This window comes from Epinephelus fuscoguttatus, linkage group LG18 (assembly GCF_011397635.1).
Source record: "Epinephelus fuscoguttatus linkage group LG18, E.fuscoguttatus.final_Chr_v1".
NCBI lineage: Eukaryota > Metazoa > Chordata > Actinopteri > Perciformes > Serranidae > Epinephelus > Epinephelus fuscoguttatus.
This window is the reverse complement of record NC_064769.1, coordinates 14774431-14799669: the sequence shown is the minus strand read 5'-3', so window position 1 is coordinate 14799669 and position 25239 is coordinate 14774431. Positions and strand designations below refer to the sequence as shown.

The 25239-nt window shown below is 45.0% G+C and overlaps 1 protein-coding gene across 1 annotated transcript; it reads right to left on the bottom strand.

The window, feature by feature from the left end:
* Window positions 1-6092: 6092 nt before the first annotated feature.
* On the bottom strand, window positions 6093-24589 carry smad7 (SMAD family member 7). The gene is made up of 4 exons (XM_049603891.1): window positions 23109-24589; window positions 22121-22174; window positions 18479-18550; window positions 6093-7007 (listed from the first exon to the last, which is right to left on the bottom strand). The coding sequence occupies exons 1-4, from the start codon at window positions 23572-23574 to the stop codon at window positions 6469-6471; spliced, it is 1131 nt and encodes a 376-aa protein (XP_049459848.1). The 5' UTR covers window positions 23575-24589; the 3' UTR covers window positions 6093-6468.
* Window positions 24590-25239: the final 650 nt, after the last annotated feature.

Genomic DNA, 25239 nt, shown 5'->3' with positions numbered 1-25239 from the left:
ACATTATTTAAACAATCCGGAGGATGCTTACATCAGAGTCGATGTCAGATGACATAGTAATTAGAAAAATGAAATAATTCCTGAAGTGAAAAGGTCAGGGAACGTTCACACACAAAGAACAGGCCAAAGCAACCCCCCACTAACCCCACCTAGACAGGCCCCACCTACACACCACAACGCTGTTCATCCTCCCAACCCCCAGGTCTGCACACACACACTTATATAAATATACATACAAACACACGCGCAGTGGCTAACCTGCTATAGACTGCATGGGTGTGTTAGCCACACACAAACCACATGTTGCTTTGATTCTTACAAACAACTGTCCAGCATGTAGGCTGTTAGTATTTCATTATAATGTGGAATAAGATGGTGGAACAAACATGGCATTTTTGTCTACATATGGAGAAAGTGTAATGTAAAAGCATAGGCTGGAAAATGTTCCATATGCACATTGTCTGTTTTGGAGTACATCAGGGCCTTAAAGGAATAGATCACCAAAAAAAAAAAACATTTGTGCATCAATTAGCCATGTCGTGTTACTTTGACATCATGAAGAAAACTTTGTTTTTCCTGCATGTCACCATGGAAATCAGCGAACAGATTGATTTACTGATTGTTTGGGCACCACTATTAAAAACAGCAAAACTGTATCAAAACACCCATTTTCAAACTCTTACTCAACTTGTGCAGTATAATCCAAGTCTCATTTAGGCTCAGTACTTCCCTAACATATGCATTTTTATGTTAAATAAATAAATAAAGACAGTATTGGAGTCTGGCTTAGAAACCTGGTCTTGCTCCGAAGTTGTCAAATACCAGCGCTTGGACAGTGACTTCCGTGTCACATACTGATGAAAAAAGCCATCCTGTCACGTAGGCATTATATGCGGCCAGACGCCATCAGTGTGTAACAGCGCCCAACAATGTCAGGGGGGAAACGTGACCGGACAAAAACATAAGTAAGGCAGGCAAAAACTTCCAGTAGGATGGTTTAGTCCAATAATCACCAACTTCCGGTGGCCAGTTTTCACTTCCTGTGTGAATGCAAAGCCATCCCTGTCACTTTTTCTAATCCTAACCACGTACTTTTCTTGCCTAAACCTAACTATGTATATTTACATGGCTAACTGTAACCACATGGTTCGTTGTTGAAGGAAAAAAAACATCAATCTGTGAACCTACATAGTATATTTATTTTGAAAGAGACTGTACATTTCCTGTGAAAACGGAAGTGTACTTTGAAAAGACACAATGTATGTAACAGGCTGAAGTTGACACGGAGTCCCAGAACGTCAACAACAGACGCACCCAGGTTACCTTGCATGTTACATGTCGACGTGGAAAGTCCACGACCAGAGAGCCATGACGGAGAGTGTAGATAAATTTCACTTTCAGTTCAGTTTTAAATTGTAAGATTTTACCATTAATGCATGTGTTTGGAAATTACTGAGCAAACAACTGGATAAATGAGACTGGGATTATACTGCACGAGTTGTGTGAGTTAACATGTTTTGATATGTTGTTAAAGATGGCTCCCAATTAATCAATAAATCAATATGTTTGCCATTTTCCATGGAGGTATGTGAGAAAAACTATGTTTTCTTCAAGAATTCAGTAACAAGACATAACAAATTGATTTACAAATGGTCATTTTATGGTTGAAACATTCCTTTAATTTTGGAATATACCCTCATGATTTGTGTAGCTCAGACTGCTGAAGGCTCATATTGGCTTTATCAGAACTTTCAAAATGAAATAAAATGTGGATTTTTGCTGGTTTTCTTCTGTATCTTTGGATTTTGGACTATTTCTTGGTCAACACAATGAGTTTGAACATATCAGTGACGGAACTGTGACATAATTTTATCACTAATTCACTGACATATAAGAGACCCATTAAAACAACCAGTTCATAGCAGCCTTGGTAATGCAAGTATCATATTAAGATAGGACTCCAATAAATCTAAACAAATCATTGAAATCCTTTACAGATGGACAAATACTCCAGCTAGGCATTCCACACAAATATCACCAGATTACTTACTACTTATGCAACATAAAACACCACTTAAGGACAAAACCAAGAGTCCCAAGCATCAACCAGGCCATCTGCACTGGCTGCAAACAACCACATAGAGCCAACAGGTGACTTAACAGCCAATAAATGCAAACTCCCTGCTCACACAGTGTCTGTCTGTCTGTCTGTCTGTGCCACACAGCAAGTAGTTACATACATTTACGCAGCAGTAGCCTACAGCCAGCAGCAGACACACAAACAGAGAGGGTGTATTTGACTCACCTTACCTGACCGACACATGCTCCTGTCCCCCCTGCAGGTGAAGTGGTCATTATCCAGGTGATAGCCGTGTCCCGCTGCCCTGGCTGTGGTGATACATTTTTGTTTGGTTAGTAAGAGAGCTCGTTTTTTTTACTCCATCACTAATATAAAGTGTTATATTTGTTCACAAAAGCATGCCAGCTTCACCTGGCTGCGTCCCTTTGATACACTCGAGCACATCCTTCACTGCGGGAGCGTCACAATAACACGTGCAAGCAATTACAACCAGGAGGGGCGCTGTTTCACCAATATGAGGAAACTCAATTAAAAGAGATAGACACCACAAAAAAATAAGGGTCTGTTATGGGGCAAATATTATCATTGTATCTCTTTATGAAAAAGAAAACAACCATGGTTAGTTAGAATAATAAGGGAGACTTAGTTACTGAGCTAAACTGCTTTTAAGAAGGGCACAGGAAAGACTGCAGCCAGGATTTCAGAATAAAAGTCTGGGTTATTTTTTAATTCTTTCCCTTTTTTTCATTTTTTCTTTATTCAGTTATACATACCATATATATATATATATATATATATATATATATATATATATATATATATTACTAATTACATACCATAACTATACTATATTCTTTACACACTTATTTATTTATTTACTTGGATGGTTGAATTTAAAGGGGAGCTACGCCAATTTGCAAAATTCAAATAGATGTTATTCTTATGGTGGAAGTCAGTAAAAAAATATTAGTAAACGTCAGCAACTCTCACCTAAATCCAAAAACAAGAGTGCAAAAACTCAAAAACTTGTGATGTCACCAAGTATACAGTGTGGAGCTGCCCCATAGACAATGAGCAGTGAAGGATGTTGTAAAAGTAATCTGTGAACTGAGTCAGCTGATGTTCAGTGGGAGGCTGTTCCAAAGCCAAAGAGCAAGAACTGAAAAGGCTCAATCACCCTTTGATCACCATTATTTGACACAGAAAATGCATTTTGTTTCATAAAAAAGTCACCAGAATGCAGGAAATTTTGATGCTTGAAATTTTCTGGCAGAGGACCCCGAAACTCCCCGTTTCATATGTGTCCTCCCGATATTGAAACTAAGCCTACGCCCTTGGTTTATACTCTATGACATGGCAAGTTTGAAACTTGCTTCTTTGGTTTCTGGCTTTGAGACAGAGTAGCTCATGCTCACAGATATCAGTTGAACTTTCCTAAACCATGCTAGTGACATATTGGAATTCTTCATTTCGATGGTGTCCTCCTGTCAGGAGCACAAGGAAACTATAATAGAGGGAAACTTCATTTTGTCAGTGACAGCATTTGAATTTTGCATAGGAAAAAATTTGGTGCCACTTCTATTGAAATCATTGGGGCAGGCACTGCAAATCACACTATAATCCATCATATCTTTGCTGTTTCACCTTGGACTGAAAATCGTTTCCACAAAATTAAAAAAAATACAGAATGCATGACGTCAACTGATGTTGTATATCTAAATGTGCAAGACCATTTCCATTGTTTATGGTCTAGGAACAGATCATGGCTCTGTCTGACATTAAAAGGGGAGGAATAAAATCGCCACCAAACTCTGGCTCCAATGCAAAATTCAAACACTGCCACTGGTCATGACCTTTCTTTCTTCTTGTTTCCTCACAGGAAACACTGTAGCCAGGATTTCATAATAAAGGTCTGGTTCTTTTTTTAATTCTTTAGTTTTTTTTCATATTGTATTTATTCAGTTAAATGTTTAATTAAACTTTCTGTACATGCGGTCAAACAGTGATTCAATGCCTTCTTCACACAGCCTGAAAAGATACAACTTTTATTTATGTATGTATTTACTTGGCTGAGAAATAGTCTAACTTAATTCTAATAACACTGGAGCCAGCTTACAAAATAATATTTCTTCGAAGCTGCTCACTAAAACAGCTTTCACGTGTTGTGCACATGTTTGTGCTGACGAGACATGCTGGTGAAATCTGTAATAGTTATAATGGAATTATTGCTGGGCAGAATCAGGGTCATCCTGTCTGAGAGAAGTCATGGATATTACGCCATCCCTCTATCTCTGTCTCTATTTCTCTGTCTGTGTCTGTGTCTCTGTCTGTTCTCTGTCTCTGTCTCTGTCTCCGCCTGTCTCTGTCTCTCTGTCTCGATTTCTGTCTCTTTGTCTCTCTGTCTCTTGCACACACACACACACACACACACTCACACTCACAAAGCTTCGAGCCGCTTTAGTTGTATTAGCAGGGTTAGGGATTATTGTTGCGAGGGCATGCAGGCAGCCATGAGTTTAAAGTGCATGATGTCAAGGAACAGGGTCCCACCGTGTAGCTCCGCCCTCCCGGTGGACTATATTCAAATGTTTTTGGTGTAAATTATATTCTTTGTCGATAAAGTTTTTCTCCCGGGGCTTTATATTAGATACAATGATAAAAAAAGTGACGTCTGCACAGGGCCCAGTCACAACAGAAGGGAAAGAAAATAAATATGTATCCTTGGAGAAGTATTTACTCAGCAATACTTTTAACATACTGGCTGCCATATTTATCAGTGTGCATTAATGTTTATTCTGAGTCTGTATTATAATGTGTGTCAGCTAATATCATGCAAATATGTGTGCTACATACAGTACTGTCTTTTTTGTGATTACTGATACAAGCAATAAACATTTTGAATTATGCAGTGGAAAATCTATTTCTGGGACAAGAAGATTATTTTGTTCTTTAAATTGTTATTCAACCCTTTCATAAGAGGGGTTAAAGGAACCGGAAGGAAGTACACATACGTACATGCTTCATTTCAGTCATGCCTCCATCACTTAGTCACTATCACTTATGTTGTTGTGTATTTCATATTCTAAATAAAATTCAAGGTTTTCTAAAGCTGTGTTGAACAGAGCGGAGGATGGGGGTTGGATGGCATGGAAAGTGGGTCTTGTGAATGTAGGTCTTTGAGACAGTGTGTGTGGGTAAAGCAGGCTTACAGTAGTAATCCTCTTCACAGACACCCATCTGACTAGCAACAGGACGCGGCCCAGACAGAATCCATGCACGCACACACACACGCACACACATAGAAAGGTTTTGTTAGAAGGAAATCTATTTTGTTTTGTCTTGCTTTTACAAATACAATAGGTCAAAAATAGGCCATCGCCTCTAATCGCATATTCAGGCCATATTCTGATAGCTAAGATATCCAAATGAAGTTGTAATCTTTGAGCATATTTTCCAGTGTACGCTCACTTCCTCAGGTGTGGCAACGAATTCTTTGCGTGATTGTCTAATACGTAACATTCCTTTTGTCTTTATCAACCCTTAAAATAAACAGGACTCCTCCAGGAAGCCGGACCCTCTGTTGTCTTTATTGGTTCCTGAAATTTGTCATTACTGCTTCCTGGCTGTGATGTCATCAGTCGGTTAATGACAGAGGGGAAGAGGGACATTCGTCTGAAAATAACTCAGAAAAAACAGACTGTTTCACAAGGCGTAATGAGCCTGTAAGGACAGGGACAATGAGTTATGACTCTGTCACAGTCTGACTCATGTTGTCTCAAAGGGAAATGCTTTTATGAGCCACAACGTGACATCAAAGTCCTTCAGTGGCACAAAGTTGAGCCAGTGTTGACTTTGGTAATAATGAAGAGACAATATTCTTCACCGAAACTGAATTACAAGAGTTTAGGAGAAATAATCAAATTTGGAGTATGAACAAAACTAAAAAAAACAAACTGAAAACCTGAATGAAACCACCAAAAATCCCAGGATAAAACATAGACTGTGCAAGAAATGTTATTTGTATTTTTTTTTATTTTATTTTGGCATTTCTTTGTTTTGCATTTATATTAAGCAAAGTGCATCTTATTTTCTTTTTCTCATCAACACATTGCACAATACATAAATAATGATGCATATAAAACGTCTTCATATTTACAATTAATAATATATTTATATATAACATAAAATACATTTTTCGCTTCTTATTTTAATTAAATCTTAGTCATTTATTAAACAAAGTCCATCAGAGTTGTATACTTTCTTCTTCTTCTTTTAAAACTTTTTTTCTCTCTGTTTGAACCTCTGGAACAAAAAAGGAAAAGTGGGCGTAGTCTGTTTGTGAGGGGGGGCAGAGGACGCGAGGAAGGTGAAGAAGAGGAAAGCTGCTGCTATCGGGTGTTGAAGATGACTTCCAACCAACACGGGCAACTACTGATGAACTGTCTGGTGTAGCACTGTCCCCAGCCTTTTACAAAGCTTATCTGCACCGTGAAGCCCGTGCGAGGCTGCTGCGTGAACTCGTGGTCGTTCGGCCTCTGCAGGCTGCCGGCTTTGTCGTGGTCGAAAGCTTTGATGGAGAAACCGGGGAACACCTTGTGCACCAGCAGCGTGCGCGAGTCCGGGTTGTCCAGTGTGGCCGACTTAATGAAGATGGGGTAGCAGCTGCGGTTGTAGACCCACACCCCGTCTGGCTCACGCGTCAGCTGGATGCCATAGCCAATCTTGGCCCGCACCATTTGCACCAGCTGGGACTTGTTGTCGGAGCAGAGCTGGCCCAGGCAGAAGCCGTTCCCCTGAGGTAGATCATAGAAGATGTCCAGAGAGGGCTCCTGGACTGAGTAGAGGCGCCCGACACGTGTCTTCTCCTCCCAGTATGCCACCACGCACCAATGGGCCCGGTCGCCAGACTCCTGCAGCGCCAGGGAGTCTGAAGGAAACACACAGAGAGAAGGAGATGGTTAGACCTGTGGGAAAGTGCTCAGTAATGACATCTGAGAGTAAAATATAATGATCAAGAAGTAAAGAAAATGAGAGGAGAGGAGGAAAAGATAATGAGGCAAAGGCTTCATCGAATATCTCATACATTGCTTCTCCTTCACAACTTCTTCCTCATCCCCGTTTTGGGAATCAGAGAATTTGCTTTAGTCAAGAGCCAAAACTAAACTGTCATCCTCAATTTCTGCCACACAGGAAAACCATGTTGGAATTCCTGGACTTCAGACAAGAGAAGCAACTCAGAGTCGCTGGCAGGCAAGTGTCCACACGCAGTACAATATTTGTCTAAGCATTAAATGCTTATCTCCTGTCTGGCTCGCTGTATTTTTGTAGCAGCGTGGCCAACAATGTAGTGACGTCAGCCGACTGCCCTGATCATCTCCTCACAGCATGCTTCACCCCACTGGAGGAAATTATTATCTCTGAATTCATGCTGAAAGATGCGAGCCCGCAGCAACTGAGCAACAAGACGAGCGACTTTCACATAAACACATAAACCATTCCCTGTCCACGGTGAAGCACATGGTGTTTAGCTGACGAGCACGGCGGGCCGTTAACTCTCAAACCCCGGTGTCTGAATCGTTGACAAGCTAGGCCTCTCCAGTCTAAAGTTTCCCCTGAGCGTAAAAGAAGTGTAGCATTGGCCATGCTCCAGTTTCCAACCCCCCCTCCTCCCTCTGTCGTCTCCCTTTAGTGTGCCTCCTGCACCGTCCCTCTCCCCCTTCATATCTCTATTCCACAGAAATCTGGCTCCCAGCTACTCCCAGCTAGAAAAGTGGGAGCCAGTCAGGCGCAAGGGAAATAGAGGGAGACAGAGTGAGCGCGAGAGGAAAGAAAGAGGGGGTGGAGTGGGGAAGAGAAGGAATGCTTTTCACATATTTTGACTGTTACTTTTGCAACTTTGCTTCCTCTCCTGATTTTTTTAAATGTCTCTGGTGCCGTTACGGTCGTCACCTAATTGCTGCAACTCCTATCAACTGCTAAGCAATCTCTTATACTTCCTCTCTTCACTCACACACACACAGATACACACAGACACACACACACTTAAATCCAGTCGTGATGAAAGACACATTCAAGGGTTAAGAAATCTCACAGAGGGGAAATATATGTGAGGGAAAAAAAATTAACAGAGCCCCTCTCAGAGCCATTTCAGTCGCCCCCATCCTTCCCAGCCTCCCCCTCCTCCCTTCCTCGTTTCATCTGGCGGTAGCTGTGAATGTAACCGGTAATTTGGAAGGTCCCGTCTGAGACAAACTGCAATGTTAATGCGGCAGGATCTCTGCCGGCCTGAGCGGACTCACCTCGGCCTGTCATTAGCCTTCATTAGACGCAGGGAGGGGAAAAAAAAGGGAAGAAAAAGACAACACTGGGAGAAGAGAGACAGAAACACAGAGGAGGGGAGGGAAGGGGGAGAGAAAAACTGAAAGCATGCCTTCCATAAAACAAGAGGGGCTGTGTTCTTTGAAGTTGGTCAGAGCTGAGCCTCGGGGAGTTTATCGTAAATCCCTCCTCATGGGGTGCTGGGGGAAACTAAGTACCCAGCTATCTACCTCAGACTAAATGGAGGAAAAAAAGAGCATTTATCTTTGAGATAAGAGACAGAAAGTGTCTTTTGAGTCTCGGGCTGATGTCACACAGAGTCTCCGATCCTGACCGAGCTCTGCTCTCACGTCTGATTTACATGTATGTACAGGAACAGCCAGGGTTGATAAGGAGAAGGATGCGTTGGACTTTCTTAACAGCTGACAGAGGGCCTGCTGGCGGAGCTCACCTGTGGGGCCCTGTGTGTGTGTTTGTTATTGCTGGGAGAGACAGGGCCTGGCGTCAGAGGTCATTAGAGCGGCTGCCTGTCTGAGCCTGTCATTGCAGCCTGAAAACACCCTGCTATTCAGGACTACACTAACTGCCCCGCTTCCCCTCCCTTGTCGCCTCTCCTCTCCTCTCTTCTCCTCTCCTCTCCTCTATTCTCCTCTCAGTAACTGACTGGTAGAAGCAAGTGAGAGCCACAGAGGAGAGAAAAGCAAGGGAAGGATGAAAGGAAACAAAAACACAACAGAGGGAAACATGAAGGGCAACAGAGAGAGTCAGCCAGTAAAGCAGTGCTGTAAGAAGTATTCTTATGTAAAAGTTGCAATACAACAATGTAGAAATAATACATTATAAGCCCCGTCTTGCCAGGGACAGATTAAAAAAGAATGCTTAAAGTCTATAATCCGCCGCGATATCCTGTTCCTAGTATGGGTCAAGCTACGATAAAAAAACAAAACAAAACGCTAAAGCCTACACTTCCCACAATGCAACTCCATTGCCTCTTTTGTTAAGACCTTCTCTAACTGATCAATGTCCACGTCTTTCTAACTCTGAGCCCCCGGTTTAAAGTCTCCCAGACCAAACTGAGATAACCATAAAGACATCACTATGACATCATCAGGGGTTATTTCCTTAGACTTTGGTAAACTTCCTGAAGAGCTACAAAGGATATTATACAACTGTTTTCACATGCCAAGAACAAAAAATGAGTAAAACTTTAGTGCAAAGCAGCACAGCAACAGTTAAGATAAGAGAGCGACTGGAAGGTAATTTGAGAGAGAGACAAATGACACAAAAATAGTCACAGTATTCTGTCCGCATCAAACTATGCTTTCAGGTAAACAAACCCCAACTTATTCTGTTCAGTGTATCAGCAGAGAGAAAGCCAGACAGGCAGACTCCTCCATCTGTGGGGCGCAGCCTCGTGAAGACTATGTTCACAGCTTGTCCTGACAGCAGATGAGCTTACACCTCATGAGTAATGCTGCCGAACACAGAACCACACACACACACACACACACACACACACACACACACTGTATATACACACACACACACACCAGTGTGAGTGGTCCGGTATCGACACACTCCGCTCCAAGCGCAAGGCTCATTTAACTGAATTTTAATTTTTCAACACGTCATGTGTTTGCGTGCGAGGTGTCCGCCGTTCATGCTCCTCATGTTACGCCTCGACACTATTTCAGGTGCTTCTTACATAGGTGTGTGTGTCAGACGGTGTCGTCAGAGTGTCTGCGCCAACTCCATCTGTCCTTGGAGCGCCGTGTTTCCGTCAGCTCCAGCCCCTGAACGCTTACTGTCTGCAGTCTCTGTCTGTACATCTGTCTTTCTGCTTTCTGGATGTCTGCCTATCGGAGCATTAGTCCGTCTATCTGTCTGCCGCCCCCACCTGCTTGTCTGCTCTGCGGCCTTTCAGCCTGTGTGTCTCTGGCTTCTCCTCGCTGGAGATAAGCAGGCTAGCTGGCAGCCTGAGGCCATCTGTCACCCCGGCCCTTTCCGCTCTGCCCCAGTCAGATGTCTGCTGCTGGTCTGTCCCAGTCTGGTTTGTCCCATGGGCCCACACATAAACCCTGTCCAAAAAATAAAAAGACTTTCTCTGCTGGTTCATTATGATGCAAGATGAGAGCTACAAGGTTGAAAGATCATTACTGAAGATAGTTAAGTCACATGATTGTGGATGATAAAAATGATAACACGCCTTGTTAGAGGCGCAATTTAAGAAAGCAGCTGGTGAGCGCTAATGTGGATGTTAGCCATTAGCAAAACCATGCAAACAAAAACAGCATATTGCTCCCATGTTTTCTAGGTATTTAATGGATGATCAGCTTATGTCTGTGAGGTCTGGGGGGAAGGGGAAACACTGTAAATATCTGTGATTAAATAAACCCCCTGCGCAATGCAAAATATTTAAACCGCAGCACAGAGAGGCCAAAGACACACACCGCTAGCTCCCCTGTGGATTTTAATGGTCCAAGGTCTTAAAGACTGGACGCCACGCTAGCTGAGACAATTGGACTTGATGGAAGGGAGGAGGGGCGGCTGAGAGAGGAGGGGGAGGGGCGACGACAGACTGGGTGCTTCTCCCAGGGCCAGTCTGGAAAGGTTAATCATTACCTCTGTCTGACTCCACACACACACACACACACACACACACACACACACACACACACACACACACAGACAAGCACTCACACACACACCAGGTCCCTGCTATACTTTAAGAAGTCAACACAGTCACACACCTACACCCTCACACACACTCAATTTTCAACCTTCACTTCTGGACACAACACTATCAACATCAGTAAATAGTGAGGAGGCTCCTGTGAACGAGTCTCATATCGATCCCTGAGAGCCCTGTGTACGTGTGTGGGTGTGTGTTTGAGTGTGTGCCCCGCTCTCCTCAGACATGTAATGACCCTGTCGTCATCAGACGCACACACAGCGGCTGAGGAAAGGAATGGGGAAGACATGAAGGAAACAGCTCCAGGGGGAAGGAAGGACTCTTCATGGTGCCTTATTTTCTAAGTCAACACCCTCTCTCGAGCCAGGGAAAGTCTATTCCAAAGGTCAAGGGTCACCCCGGAGGCATTCCTTTTGTTCTCTCTTCCACGCCGTATATGTTCAGCCCTGTGTGTGTGTTTCTGTAATGAAAGCCTGTGCATTTCTTTCTCCCTCGCTTTTGCTGTGTTCACCAAAATATTTGGTCGCATTGATTTTTTTGAGTTAATAAAAGTTAGAGTCCTCAACAGCAGGCTTGTTGCCTGTTGTGTTTACTTCACTTTCTTCTTATTCGCTGACAGATGACCCCTTCAGAAAGGGAAAGGTCAGATGTTCTGTGCAGCAAAGACAGAGGAGTGTCCTTGTCTTACATCCAAACAGCAACACAGCTGTGAAGTTTAGGGGCCCTGACACACCAAGCCAATGGTTGGCAGTGTGTCTCGCACCATTGGCACTAGTTGGCCATTAATCAGCCCTTATCAGCTATTAATTGACTGATTCAGTGTGTCACATTGGCTTTTAAGGCGGCAGAGCTCGTCATTGAATGAGGTTACTCTGACTGGCAGTTCAGTTCAGTGCACAAGAGAAGAAATGGAAGTGAGGAAAGTAAACAAACGGCTAGAGTTAAGAGAGTGTGAGATCAAAACAACAATGACATTTTGCCTCTTTAACAGAAACAGCTTTCTATTATTGTCCCCTAACACATGATAAATATCCCACATTTTTTCAACACTGTTTTGTGTTGTTAACATGCTAACTGGCTAACTAGCGAGTCCATCCTGTCAGGCTCCTGGTTTCCCCTTTTTGAATGACGACTACAGACTACAGCCGTCTGCTGCTATGGAGAGTTCTTCCCGCTCATGCAGGCACAAAACACAAGTGCTAGTTGGCTGTAGCCTTTGAGGTGTGTTCAAGCGTAACTTTTTGGCCAAGACACAGGCGATGGCAGCCTTTGTCGCTACTTGTTCTTTGATGTCATTTTGGTGTGTCTTTGGTTATCTGTCACGCAGAGGAGCATGCAACTTGTAAAATCTAAACTGTGTTAATAATCTTCTGGACTGCACTGTTTGTCCTAAAGGAGTACTTGTCAAACGCTGGTGTTAACCACAATGCAACCCAATCACCAAAGATTTGGATGGACATTCAGCTGCATTATGCAAGTAGCAGCTAATATAGCCTCCAACTGCCTTCAAATACTATCTTCTTTCCAAAGCCACAGTGATCTAGAAAGTGTACAAGGTGCAACTAATTTGCTTTAAAGTGCATCCTTTGCAAAGCAACAATTTTGAAGAAATGCAAGGTTGGAAATTAGCACCAGCCAAGTAAAACATGTAAGTGGCTGCTGGATTTGCTTCACTCACCACCCAAAAAAACAACAACAACAATGTTTATCTATTGAGTGGCTGGTAGATTTTGAAATTCGCCAGCTACAGTGGCAGGTGGACCAAAAAGTTCATTTCCAACCCTGAAAGTTGACACGTTGATCAGCCCTAGAAGATAGATAAATAGAAAAGACGTAGCTGACAGAGGAAGCACCTCTTTACGGTGGCAGGTTACGTAAGCAGATGTGAAGTCCCCCTCCGACTTCAGGAAACCTAAATAAGCCTTGATGGCAGGAAAACCACACAGGGGAGTGGCACAGTTTCACTATCTCTAAGATCTGACTCCTCGCAGAAACACAGATAGAGAGAGAATGAGTTGCAGACACGCCATCTCTAACACGAACCATCCGGCCACGACCGGGAGGAGATAAGGAGAAGAAATGGCGCATGTTTTCCTTAAGCCTCCATCTACAGTATAATTTTCTCTGAGTAGAAGTCTCCGCTATAATTACATGATCCACATATCTTGATGCCGCTCGGAGCACGGTGTTTATCTCTGTTTGAGATAAAATACAGGGACGTTTCATAATTAATTGGGTAGCATCTTCCATTTGGATCCACATTATCATAAAACTACAGCACGATGCGTTTTTTTCCTCACTGAAGGACATTTTATTCCCCTGTAACACCTCCTTCCTACTCCTGTGGAGTTATTATTCCAACACTTCATCATGCTGCCCCTCACACACACACACACACACACACACACACAAAACGATCCCCTGCAGCCCAGCTTTCCCAGGGTGACAGGACAAATAAACACTAGTTGGATGTAAGGTGCCAGGCAGGCTGTGATGATGTCATCAGCTCACTTCTGCAAACACACAAGTCAGAGGATCACCGGCTACGGACAGATGGACAGACAAGCTGAACAATCACCTACATTGTTGTCACACTAAAACACCGTGGGAACCAAATAATACGAACGCAAACACAGAGGCAGACAACCAGCAGAGCCAGTTGTGTGTGCGGTTGCAGCTTTTGTTGTGTTATTGATAATTATGCACCTCTGTATGTCTGTGTGTGTGTGTGTGTGTGTGTGTGTGTGATTATGCCAGCACTGTGGTCTGTGATAGAGATGTGGCTACTGACAGGGCTGAGTCTGTCGCTGAGATAAAGACACACACGCACCCCTCCAGTCTGAGTACACAAAAGACAAACTGACTACATGAATGAGCAGGCGGGAGGGTGGAGACAGCAGGACTGTGTGTCACACTAGAAATCTGACACACACACACACACACACACACACACACACACACACACACACACACACACAGGTTTACAGGAATGTGTCTCCACTTATTTCCATTTCCGTCTTTATCCTACTAAAGGGGGGTTCTCTCCCTCCCTTCCTCTTTCTCCTTCACGCACACACACACACGCTGTCTCTTTTTCATATCTTCATACATTGAGGTAATGTCAAAATCCACTTCCACAGAGTGACTGCAAACCAAAACAATGTTCATCTTGTTCTGGGCTTCCCTCCAGCTCTGGCTCACGGCCAAATCTGCATAGCCCACCTTTCAATCAACGGGCTGATGCTAAAGTAGGCTAATGTTTTCAACTGTAACTGCTGTTTTGATGCTACGCTGCGAACGACGCAGCACAGAGGATCTCAATCTGAGAAAAATCTTCAGCACAAACCCAAACAAGCTAGGCACACTTTCTTCTCTCCTCTCTCTCCCCCCTTCCGTCTCTCCATCCTCCACTGTCTCCGCGTGCTGTTTTTTCGATTTGTGCAGCATAATGACACAGGGTGGGGAACAGAGGATGGCCAAAACCAAAATTAAGTCCCTTGCCAAGAGGCGGCTTGGCTGCCGCGCAAGGAGAGGAAGTGGGGAGTAATGAGAGATCCTGGCCCCGGCACGGAGCGGCCCGGCTCAACTCGCTGGCTGAACACACAGCCTCCAAATTACAGAGAACAGAGCAGAGCTGCCGGCCATCTCTCCCTCCACCCAAAGCCGCCATCTTCTCTCCCTACTTCATTCCTCCTTACTGCTCAAGCAAAAGGAGAAGACTTCACCAAAGCACAGTTTTACTGGGTTCATTTTCTTATAAACTAGTTTCCATAGCAAGTGGTAACAGGCTTCATGTACATTTCTATCTTTGCAGAAATCTTTCTTTCTTCTCTGTTTAACTCCCTCCTTCTTTCTGGTTGGTGCACTCCAGTGTTTGTTTTCCGTCAAGAAGAGGCCTCGGCTGCCTCCCTGTCCGCTCTCCTTTTCCTCAAAGACATGAGGTCATATCCTGCGCAGCCCTTTCCTTTACCCGCTAACCCAAACAAGGCAGGAATGCCGAGAGAGAGGAGGGAGACTGAGGGCGCTCTGTTTCTGACTTCGATTGCTGGAAGTTAGCCTCTGAAAAGATTGTGTCTTAGGTATAACATAGGTGATATGCAATTTTAACCTCACTTCCTGTACATAATTCTTAAAAAAAAAAAAATCACAACAAGGTGCAGGCCCTTTCTCTCGCTGCATTTGCACCAAAAATGGGCCGTTTCTTCAGGGCCTTCCGTATGACAGCAGAACTAGTTTGATTTAATGAGCCGAGGTGCCAGGACTAAATTTAATCTCTGTCAGAGCCCCTGATGAAGGTTATACCTCCAGCCGATTCACTGGATGACTAATTGACTGACTGAAGGGCTGGCCGACTGTCTGTCGAGCGAGGTGACTGGCTGGTGGTATAAGAATACAACTCGGCCTAAATTTAACCTGCAGTGGGAGGAAGCGCCTGTGTGACAGTCGGCCGTGCGCCAGGGCTCGCACCAGGTCATTCTATCTGCCCGTCTGTGTGTATGTGTGAAAATGCGCGGGTGTGTGCGTACATGTCACCGCAGCCCGACTGGATCCTCTTACACACAGGCACTCCGCGTGAGTCCCCGATGGCACCAGCAGGCACGCCACCGACATACACACACCGATGCTTCACATCCAATAAGAGCTAGACACGAACAGACGTCTATAAATCGTCTTTATAGAAGATTAAATGCAGGTGCACAGAATGGCTGGGTATTGATCGTCAACACTTCTTTGGACTGACTAAAATGTGTCATTGATTATCAAATACTATCAGTCAGATTCATAATCCGGATGACTTCATCTTTGGTCAGATTGTTCCAGACTCAATTGAAAATTTTGCCAATTTCAGACAATTCTATGTACGGCTGCTTTTGATTAGACAATATCTAACACGTTGGATTTGGATTCTTTCTTCAAGTGAAAAACAGTCTGATTTCAAAGTATAACAGTCTAATAGTCAAAGTATTGATTTGGTATTGGTACCAAAACTCAGCTATCATAGCAACACTAGCATAGAAATTTCTTTAAATGATACCCAGCCCTTGTACATACATTTCCACACTTTGTCCCACAGCCTATACCTCCATCTTGTCAAACTCACAGAGGTCTTTTATTAAAGACAACATGTTCCAGACATCTCCGAGCCTGACAACACCGATGTTTGGCTGTGTGGGTGCCACCAGAGCTGCTCATAAACGATCTAGTCTCTAACAAGTTTAAATATTACTTAACACTCCGCAGATTCATAACCAACAATCCAGCGCCCTCTTAACCCTGACCCGATCTCCCATTTCCAAATCTCCCTCTTGATCTCTCTCTGGGTGAACCTAAACCTCTGAGCTAAGCCCTCACGCCAGCTCAAACCAAGATCAGCACCCTGACTCCCAGCTCCAGGCCTCCAGCCATCAACCCCCCCCCCCACCTCCTCTCCTCTCCGACTCCTCTTCCCTCCTCTCTGCTCTGTTCCAAGCTGATGACGTGAGCCAGCGAGAGGAGCTTTGGAGCTGGTAGCCTGGCAGGCAGCCTAGTTTGCATTTGCGCTTGTCGCTGTCGCAGCTCACTTAACTCCTTCTAGCCTGGATGGTCTCTGGGTTTTTTCAAGATGGATAAACAAGGAGAATAAAAAAAAATAAGGGAGAGATGGGAGGTGAGGATGTTGGATCTCTGACCTAATCTCATCAGCTCTGTCTCAGCTGGGTTTTGTAGATGAAAGGGGATCTGTTTTGGCCTTTTTTCTCTTGCTAATGCACAGCTCTGTAGTATGGCTACAGCAGCTTCTCAAATCCAATCTAGCTTTTTCTAATCAAGCACTTACTTATTCTTCTACTATGCAAATAAAAAAGTAACAGTACAGCGCTCGCTGACTTCAAGTCTTTGCCACCCTCCTTCCCTCAAAGCCACCCTCCTCTCTCTTCCTTCTTCCTCTCTGTAAATATGTCTGGAGAAGAACATAAAAAGGGCAGAATGAGTGAATTAGAAGGTCAGCAGCGGGCCTCTGGGAGAGCCATGTTTCTTTTGTCAGGGCCCCAGAGGGAGGGAGCAAAGGAGGGAAGCAGGGAGAGAGGGAGTGAGGGAGTATGAGAGGAGGGGAGGAGGGGGAATGGAGCAGCCTTTTTTTTTCTTAGCTTGCCAGGGAAATCATGAGGGCAGAGTGCCTCGGCCATCCCGCCCTGGCCTTTCTACCTCTACTGCTTTTACTGAGGAGGCCCATTCAGTGGAGTGCTGGCCGCCGCTGCCATGTCATCCTCGCCAGGAAGGAAAACAGGGGAGGAGGAGGAGGAGGAGGAGGGTACGCCTTGCTAAGGGAGGGAAGGAGCAAGGGAGGGAGCGTGGGGGCGCCTGTTAAGACTCCGCTTCTTGGGTTTCACAGTTTGAACTGGGTCTAAAATGTGTCTTAAGTTAATGCACACAGGGAGGACTTTAGTGTCCATCTGAAGGTGAGGAGGGGAGGAGAGGAAGAAGGAGAGGAGAGACTGATTTTTTAGTTCCTCTGTTCTTGTAAGCACTGCTCCAATCTCTTCCCCCATCTAAGGACACACACACATGCAGGCAGTCAAGCTAACCCCCCTACCACCAAACAAAGGAGGGGGGAAAATGGGCAGCGAACACCAACTGACATAAAACAGGCTTTAAAGGCCCAGTAATGAGAACCATCTGAGGCAGAGGGAAGCAGAGAACAGCACAGAGCAATCTCAGGGAGAGTAGAGCAAACTCCCTCTCTCTCCCTCCTGTGAACACCATCTTATTCTGTAGCCTGCGGACAGGGCGCTGGGTAAGGAAGGCAAGGCTGCCAAAGGGGATTATGGGAGAAAAGCTGAGGAAGCCCGAAACACGTCCTGCATGAGAGATGGAAGAAAGAAAGGCGCCTGTGTCTCACTCTTATCCGCACACAGAGCCCAGAGGAGAGTTAACTGTCCACAAAGACGTCCCCTGTACGCACAAACACACCCAAACAAACACTCGCATGTCAGTTGAAGCCTCTTTTTTTTTGCTGCTATTTTTTCCCACAATACCGCACGCACAGAGCATATTCTTCTCCAAACAACGGTCCGGCGTGTTTGTCTTCCATTACAACATAACACGGAAAGGGAGAAGAGGAAGAGGAGAAGAGAGGAGCGTTGTTCAAAGAGCCAGGAGGGAGGAATTTATGTGGATGTGGGAGAAATACACCACCCTCCTTCACTGGCTTTTTTTTTTATTATTTTATTACAGAGGGGAAGCAGGGGCCTCCACAATCACCGCCTCATCATCACAAGTATGGAGGGGAGATGAGAGTGTGTGTTGAGAGGAATGCATATGAGAAGGAAAAGAAAACAGAGGAGGAAAATAATATAACTTTCAAAAGAGAGAGATGACAGAAAAAGAAATCTATTTGAAGGAATATTTACCTGAAAGCCCCACAGGGGCCGAGTATGTCGTTCCCCCAGTATCACTGGATGAAGGTCCAGAGTCTGGAGAATCTAATAGAGAAGAAAGAGAGACTTTGAATTAGCACTGTGTGTGTTCCTGTGTGTGCATGTGTGTATGTGTGTGAGGGGAGAAGCAGCAGCTGTGAGACCGTCAATCACTCCGGTGAAATCAATGCCTAATGAAGACGCTGACGACGAAGCTCACACTCTCACACACACAGAGAGGACTTACAGAGGAGAGTTTCTTACACCCCTGATAATCCCCCATAATCCACTGCTTCAGGAGGAACGTTAGGCCCTGCATCTCTGCATAGACGAGCTGCTGATCTGGAAGGAGCCGTATCCTTCCTGCTAACGACTGAGGCGAGGGTTCGGGCTGGAGACCTCTGATCTCCGCTCAACACTTCAATGTGTTCTAGGTCTCCTCTTTTAATAGAGATCCAAACTAGACTGCTAGTTGTCTCTTGGTGTTATTCCTGCTCCTGCTGTTCTCTAGGGACGTAGCAATATGAGTATTAACACCAACGGCAAAGGCTTATCAGAAATGTTTCTCCATTAAGTTATATATGTTTGTGGCGGCCTTGGCAGAAAGAGCTCAGAAAGGCCTTGAAAGTTGTTGGCCATAGATGTACGGCGCACTTAAAGGCAGACAAGAAAGGAAAACTACTCATTCTCTCTCCCTCTCTTTGACTTTGAATGCTTAACTCCCACTAAGACTTGTAATGTAGACTAGTTTCAACATGACACCTGAATGGAGCTTTAACAAAAACCGCTGTGTGTGTTAAGCGGAGCAGCACGCCATTGCGAGCGAGCTAGCTCTGCTACAGAGCTGCTGCTGCTGCTGCTGGTAGCTTAGTATTCACCAATGATAGATTCCTCTTGCTGCGCGTCAACGCTGCGCTACACATTCTATCCACTGAACCACAGTGTGTGGTGGTGATCGCCTCTACTGTGACTGAATTATGACTCAAAAGTGCAATTTTCTGCATTGCAGAAAACGTTACTAAGTATGTTGCTAAAGAGGCATAAACGACCATTTAACTGACTAATCTGAGGTGTTTTAAACACTTGCAGACTGAGGAAATACAGTGAGAAGGGGTTCAGTGTGTGAGGAGGAAGGTGTAAGTGTTGAATACTTCCACTCTCCAGCCAACAGATCGTCTCATTGGCTCATCCTGTTTGACCGAGCAGGCTGCAGTAGCTATGAAGTAATAAAGAGACAGCGACCAGAGCGGTTTCCCCCACGAGCCCTCCTCCCTGCCACCCTTCCCCGTCCGGACGCGGCCCGTGCTGCTTGTGGTCACAGTAACGAGATGCACGGGCATAGCCCAAGCCTGCCTCGCTTTCATTGGCTGCCAGCAGCCTTTGCCCTGGTCTCCCGGGCAACAGTTCACAGCTGACCACAGGGCTGAGGGGGCATCAGAGAGAAAGAGCTAAACAGTGTGTGATTTATATTCCCCAGAGCTGAAACAAGGTAGCGTTTTTACGTCTCGGCTGCTTTCATACTGACCGCCGCTGCTGGAGCGGACAGGCGCCCTGACACATATAACCCCCGACTTCCTGCTCACTGGAATCATAAAACCATCATCATAAAATCCAACGCTTTTCCGCTTCATGCAGATTTTTTACAACGTCTGACTGCCTTCTAAAAGTTATCTATGCAGATTTTCTGAATGTCATGATGATTTAACACAGCCTAATGTAAAGCAAATACAGAGAGGGGTATAGAAAATTGTAATGGCCTCCAGTAATGAGAAGGAGTGGATGACTGACAGCTCCCCGAGGCCACTGGGGTAAAACCCCCCATCTTTCTGCATGATAAGCTCATCTGTCCTCTGTGTGTGTGTGTGTGTGTGTGTGTGTGTGTGTGTGTGTCTGTACCCTCCAGCCTGCTCCATTGTCCTATTAATACATGTTGTCTTTCACCCTCCTTCGCCAATAGAGAGACAGCCAGACAGCCAGCCAGACAGACACAGTCTACTTTGATTAACCACAACTGCAGCTGCACTGACTGAATGAGGAAACAGCATGACAGGTGACCTAGAGACTGCTGCACTTGGATACTGACAAAAATATTACTTTAAAGAAAGTTGTATTAAAACTTTTTGTAAAAAAAAAAAAAAAAAAAAAGTCTCTACTTGGGAGAAACCTGGTGATTTTTTTTTTCTCGCCTTGTTCTTTTCTTGTTGGCAACATTTAATTCCCACACAGTCAAACCAATTCAAGTTTGAAAAAGGGGAAAGGGGAAACAGGGTGGTAACATGGGTTGTATAATCATTTCCTTTGTCTGCATCCAGCTTGCATTTCTTATTTACTTTCTTATTTCCTTTCATCACTGGAATGTTTCCAACTGAATTCATACAAAGACACGAAGTTCGGGAGAGATATCATGCATCATGAAGTGGATTTCACTGTGGCGATCATTTTCGATATCAATGCTGCTTGTATTTAAGGTTCTTGGAAATGCTTTTCAGATAAAACACTATCACGACAGCCTGGTTAATAAAGACAGAGGGAAGGAGGGGGGTCTTTGAAGAACCTCAGCTGCAGCTGCAATGACTTCCTATTGTTTCCACTCACTGAAAGCCACTTTCTCCTTCTCCTGACTAACTGGCCGGCTGGTCGGCGGAACAGTCATTGTTCAGCTCTGAGCTTTTCCTGCACTGACAGACGGCAAGATGGAGGTAAATGAGCAAAGAAGCGAGGGACAGATTCTGAATATTAAAAACTATATGCTGCGCTTTATATCTTTGCCATCCTCTCTGTGACACGGTGTGAGACTAACCTCATTTCCTTCTCTTCCTCCCTTGTCTCGCACTATTCTGGTTATAGCCTGAAATCTAACACACTTCAAAACTGACTTAATAGGTGATGACATAACCCGATGCCACTTTCCTGCACGGGGGAATAGGATGACAACCACGGCAGCACACAGAGTCTGGCGCAGGTGGAGGGAGAAAACAATTAAGCAAGACCAAAGCATGCTGAGGCAAAAAAAAAAAAAAGTTGGAAGAAATAAAATGGTGCATGCATACACTCTCTCTCCCATTCCCAAAAACAAACAGAGATGTGGGACGATGACACACACCCCCACACACAAGTCCTAAACCTTAATCTGATGATTGATTCGGCTGATAAAGGCAGACTGGCTCCAGAGACGCCACTGTCTGTGCTGCAATTCACAATAGATAGATGGACACACAAACAAACACCCATACAACCACCCTCCCATCAGACACACACACACACACACACACACACACACACGCACACTCGCACACACACACTCTGCCCCTGGTGAGCCAGTCAGTCTATAGCTGGTATCTCAACTTTGTGCTGCTTTGCCCTGGCTGCCAGCCATGCTAGAACTGCCCAGCCAGGCAGGCGTGCCACTCCACTGCTATCATAAATCACAACATAACATGGAGCTGTTTCCTACACACACACACACACACACACACACACACACACACACACAGCGGGGCAAGTGTGTCAGACCATATGCATATGTAATGTCAGACAGCACATAAACATTCATGAATACAAGATGGCCTTTAAGATGTGTATGTTTTGCATGAAAATCAAAAAATAGGCATTAATGTATGTGTGCATCCAGCTCACCTGGTGGTTTAAGATAGTCCATGGGATAGCGCGAATATGGAGGAGGAGGAGACTCTGCATGGAGTGAGAAAAAAAAGAAGCAAGAGCATGAGAAAAAAAACAAGGGAGAGATCTAAACTTTATGATAAGAGCTGTCATTCTTCTGGGAAAAGGTTTTGTGTCTGTCAGCTCAGCCTGGAGAGGCAGGCGGTGAGGCCGGCCGGGCGGCTATTGCCTTTCATTGGCAGGCAGATAAACAGGGGGCCGCCTGGCGCCAGGAGGGCCACTATCAGCGTCTAGGACAAACTGAGATACGGGCCTCTTTTGGCCCGGGACGCCAAGCAAGCAAGCACACACACACATACACATACACACACACACATACAGGCCCTGGAAACTTCACCGTGGAAAGACTGTAAAGCCCTGGATGAGTCGCTTTGCACTTTGGAAATGCCAATTGTGAAATGTTGAAATACCAGATGGGCTGTTTGTTTAAAAAGCGGGGCTTTGATGAAGTTGAAAATAGGCTATCTTGATTTAAGGTGGAATAAACAGCTCTGGCACCTTTAAAGCGCCAAAAACACATGGTTAAAGTCGGGATGTTGTCTAATTAAGAAATAAATATATTTGGTGTTTAAAAACACATCCAAGCAAAACATAATCATTATAGTAATTGGGTGAGGAAGAAAATGACTATCTCACTTTTATGTGCCAATTTCAAATTAAATGGCACCTTACTGCCACAAAAGATGAAGAGGACCACTTGGCACGCTTTCCACATCGGTCAAGTTTGACCTTATGGAAACTCAAGACAACTGTGCCAAGAGAGGTGATGTCATTTGAATTAGGCTAATTATCCCTTTAAGAGCCTGGTAATTCTTTGACATAATGACACGGTGTCTGAGTGTGTGTGCTTGATTCAAAATGAGGCCCAGCCACCAGAGAATTAAACGCAATTTCAGAACTTTTTTGTTGTGAGTGTGGAGGTTATTATAATAATCCAGCTCACCGAGTTCACAAAGTCTGCTCATGTGGTGCGGGTTGCAGCAAACGAGCTCTGGGTTGATTTTCCCGTAGGATTCACAGCAAGACAGCCTCTTCAGCTCCGAGGAATGCCTGAGGTCCGGCCACCTGAACACTTTGTACAGCAGCATGGGGAGAGAGTAAGACTGTTGACCCACTTTGGCGTCCACTTTGCTGGGCAGGAGCAAGCAGGGGCTTCGGGCACCCCCCTTGGACTCCACCGCCTGCAAAAGCACCTCTAATTGTTTCTCTTTGATCTTTTTCAGTATCGAGTGGGTCAACGCCTTCAATTCAGCCTCCGACCCGGCGTTGGACTTGGCCACCTTTGTCGTTTTGCCCATGCAGCAGCCCCCGGAGCCATGCGTCCCTCTATCCGCCTCCCCGTCGCCCTCCACGGGCGCACGGCTCCTCCAGAGTCGCCGGACGAGCCCCGATCGTTTGGTCCTAAACATGCGGGACGAAAAGAGGGTTCCCCGGCTAAAAAACGAGCATGGTGTCCGCAAATCATGAAGATTCCGGGATCCGAGTCCAGGCAATGACAAGCAGCCTGAGAAAATACGGTGGAAAAACTGGGAGCTGGATAAGCAGAGGAAATCTGTAGCATACGCCAGTCTCTGTTGCCGTCTCCTGCAGACTTGATCACCGAAAAGCAGTCGAGGTTCACGGGACAGTCAGCTGTTCCTCCGGGGATAAATAACCATCACTTCCAGGCGTTTAAGACGAGTCTATAAAAATGAATCTAGCAGCTTATCCACCTTTGCTACAGCACAGCAGCATGTAGCCTGAGCGTGTTACAATTACTCACTTGGTGATGTGCAGCCTACAGCGCTGAGGTCTGACCCCTTTAAAACACTCTCTGTGCCGATTTTCAGCCTTAAAAAACAATGTCAAAACATCTTTTTATATGCGCATTAGCTGCAGTGGTGATGAGACAAACTGGGGCCTAATTAAGCCTAAACGCTATCACAATTATCCCATGAAAACCGAAGCTCGCCGCCGTGTCTTCAAGAGCATTAATCCACAAAATCCTTGATCCGACTGCACAGAGTAGGGCTCTCCAGCAGGCTCGCACGGGCTTTTTTATCCGTTATCGTCTAAATATGCCACTCGTCTGCAGAGGATGTGGTCTGCTGGCAAGAATGAGCCTCGTCCAAAGAGTCAGGGAGCAAAAAATCCAGGACTGAATCTCTCACCCCGAGTTGAGTTGCGTTTGAAAAGCGAGAGAGAGACAGAGACCCTCGGGTTTGCGTCCACGCACCGAGCCTCCTAACCTATTTTAGTAGGCGAATCCTTTAAGATAAAATAATCCAACCTCGTATCTCACACGAAGTTTCCGTGTCTGAGTGTGGAAAGAAAGCGAGCCGACGAGTGATCTCGAGGGGGGTTAGAAGACTCTCTGTCTGTAAATGAGGCGGATGGTTTGGGTGCCCTTGCTCCGTCTCCAGTCTCCAGTGCGCATTGACGCGCCCGGTCACGTGTGTGTCTAGACACCCTGTCGCTTAAAAGAAATGTGATTGTGTAGCGCAAACAACACCAAGCAGAGCCCACAGCGCGCACACACACGCACACACACACACACACACACACACACACACACACACACACACACACACACACAAGGAGTAGGAAAGTTAACATTTCCCCAGAAAAAGTTGACAAAGTGTAACGCAGGGAATACGAGGGCGAGGTTGGGAAAGCAGTTTGGTCAAAAATTACAAACTCAAATTCAACTCATTTCTGTTACGAATGTCAAATAAGAGTTACAATTTAATAGGTTAAGATTATAAAGGCGTATTTGTGGCACGTATACTTTACTGAAGGAGCTTTAATGACGTGAGAATTAAGAATAAAGGACAAAACTTGTCAATAATGTCATTAATATCTGATGTTTCTGTTGTCTGACGTATCTGATCAGTGTTTTATTAGCAGTATATTCCTATTAAATAACGCATGTATGCTGTGAGTGTGTATTTATGATGCTGGGAAACAATAAGATGTATATACAGTATTTACTGTCTCATAAACATCTTATTGTCATGTTGATCCATCAGGATAGTTTCCCCTTATTTTATGGGTTGTAGTTGGACACTGCTCAGCTTTGGTTTAAAGGACTCTAC

Excerpts from the sequence above, each read along its gene's own strand:
- smad7 (XM_049603891.1), bottom strand. The coding sequence starts at position 23,574 with ATGTTTAGGACCAAACGATCGGGGCTCGTCCGGCGACTCTGGAGGAGC. Across the intron at positions 18,551-22,120 it reads GGACTATCTTAAACCACCAG|ATTCTCCAGACTCTGGACCT; the intron begins GTGAGCTGGATG and ends CTTCTCTATTAG. Across the intron at positions 7,008-18,478 it reads GGCCCCTGTGGGGCTTTCAG|ACTCCCTGGCGCTGCAGGAG; the intron begins GTAAATATTCCT and ends TGTTTCCTTCAG.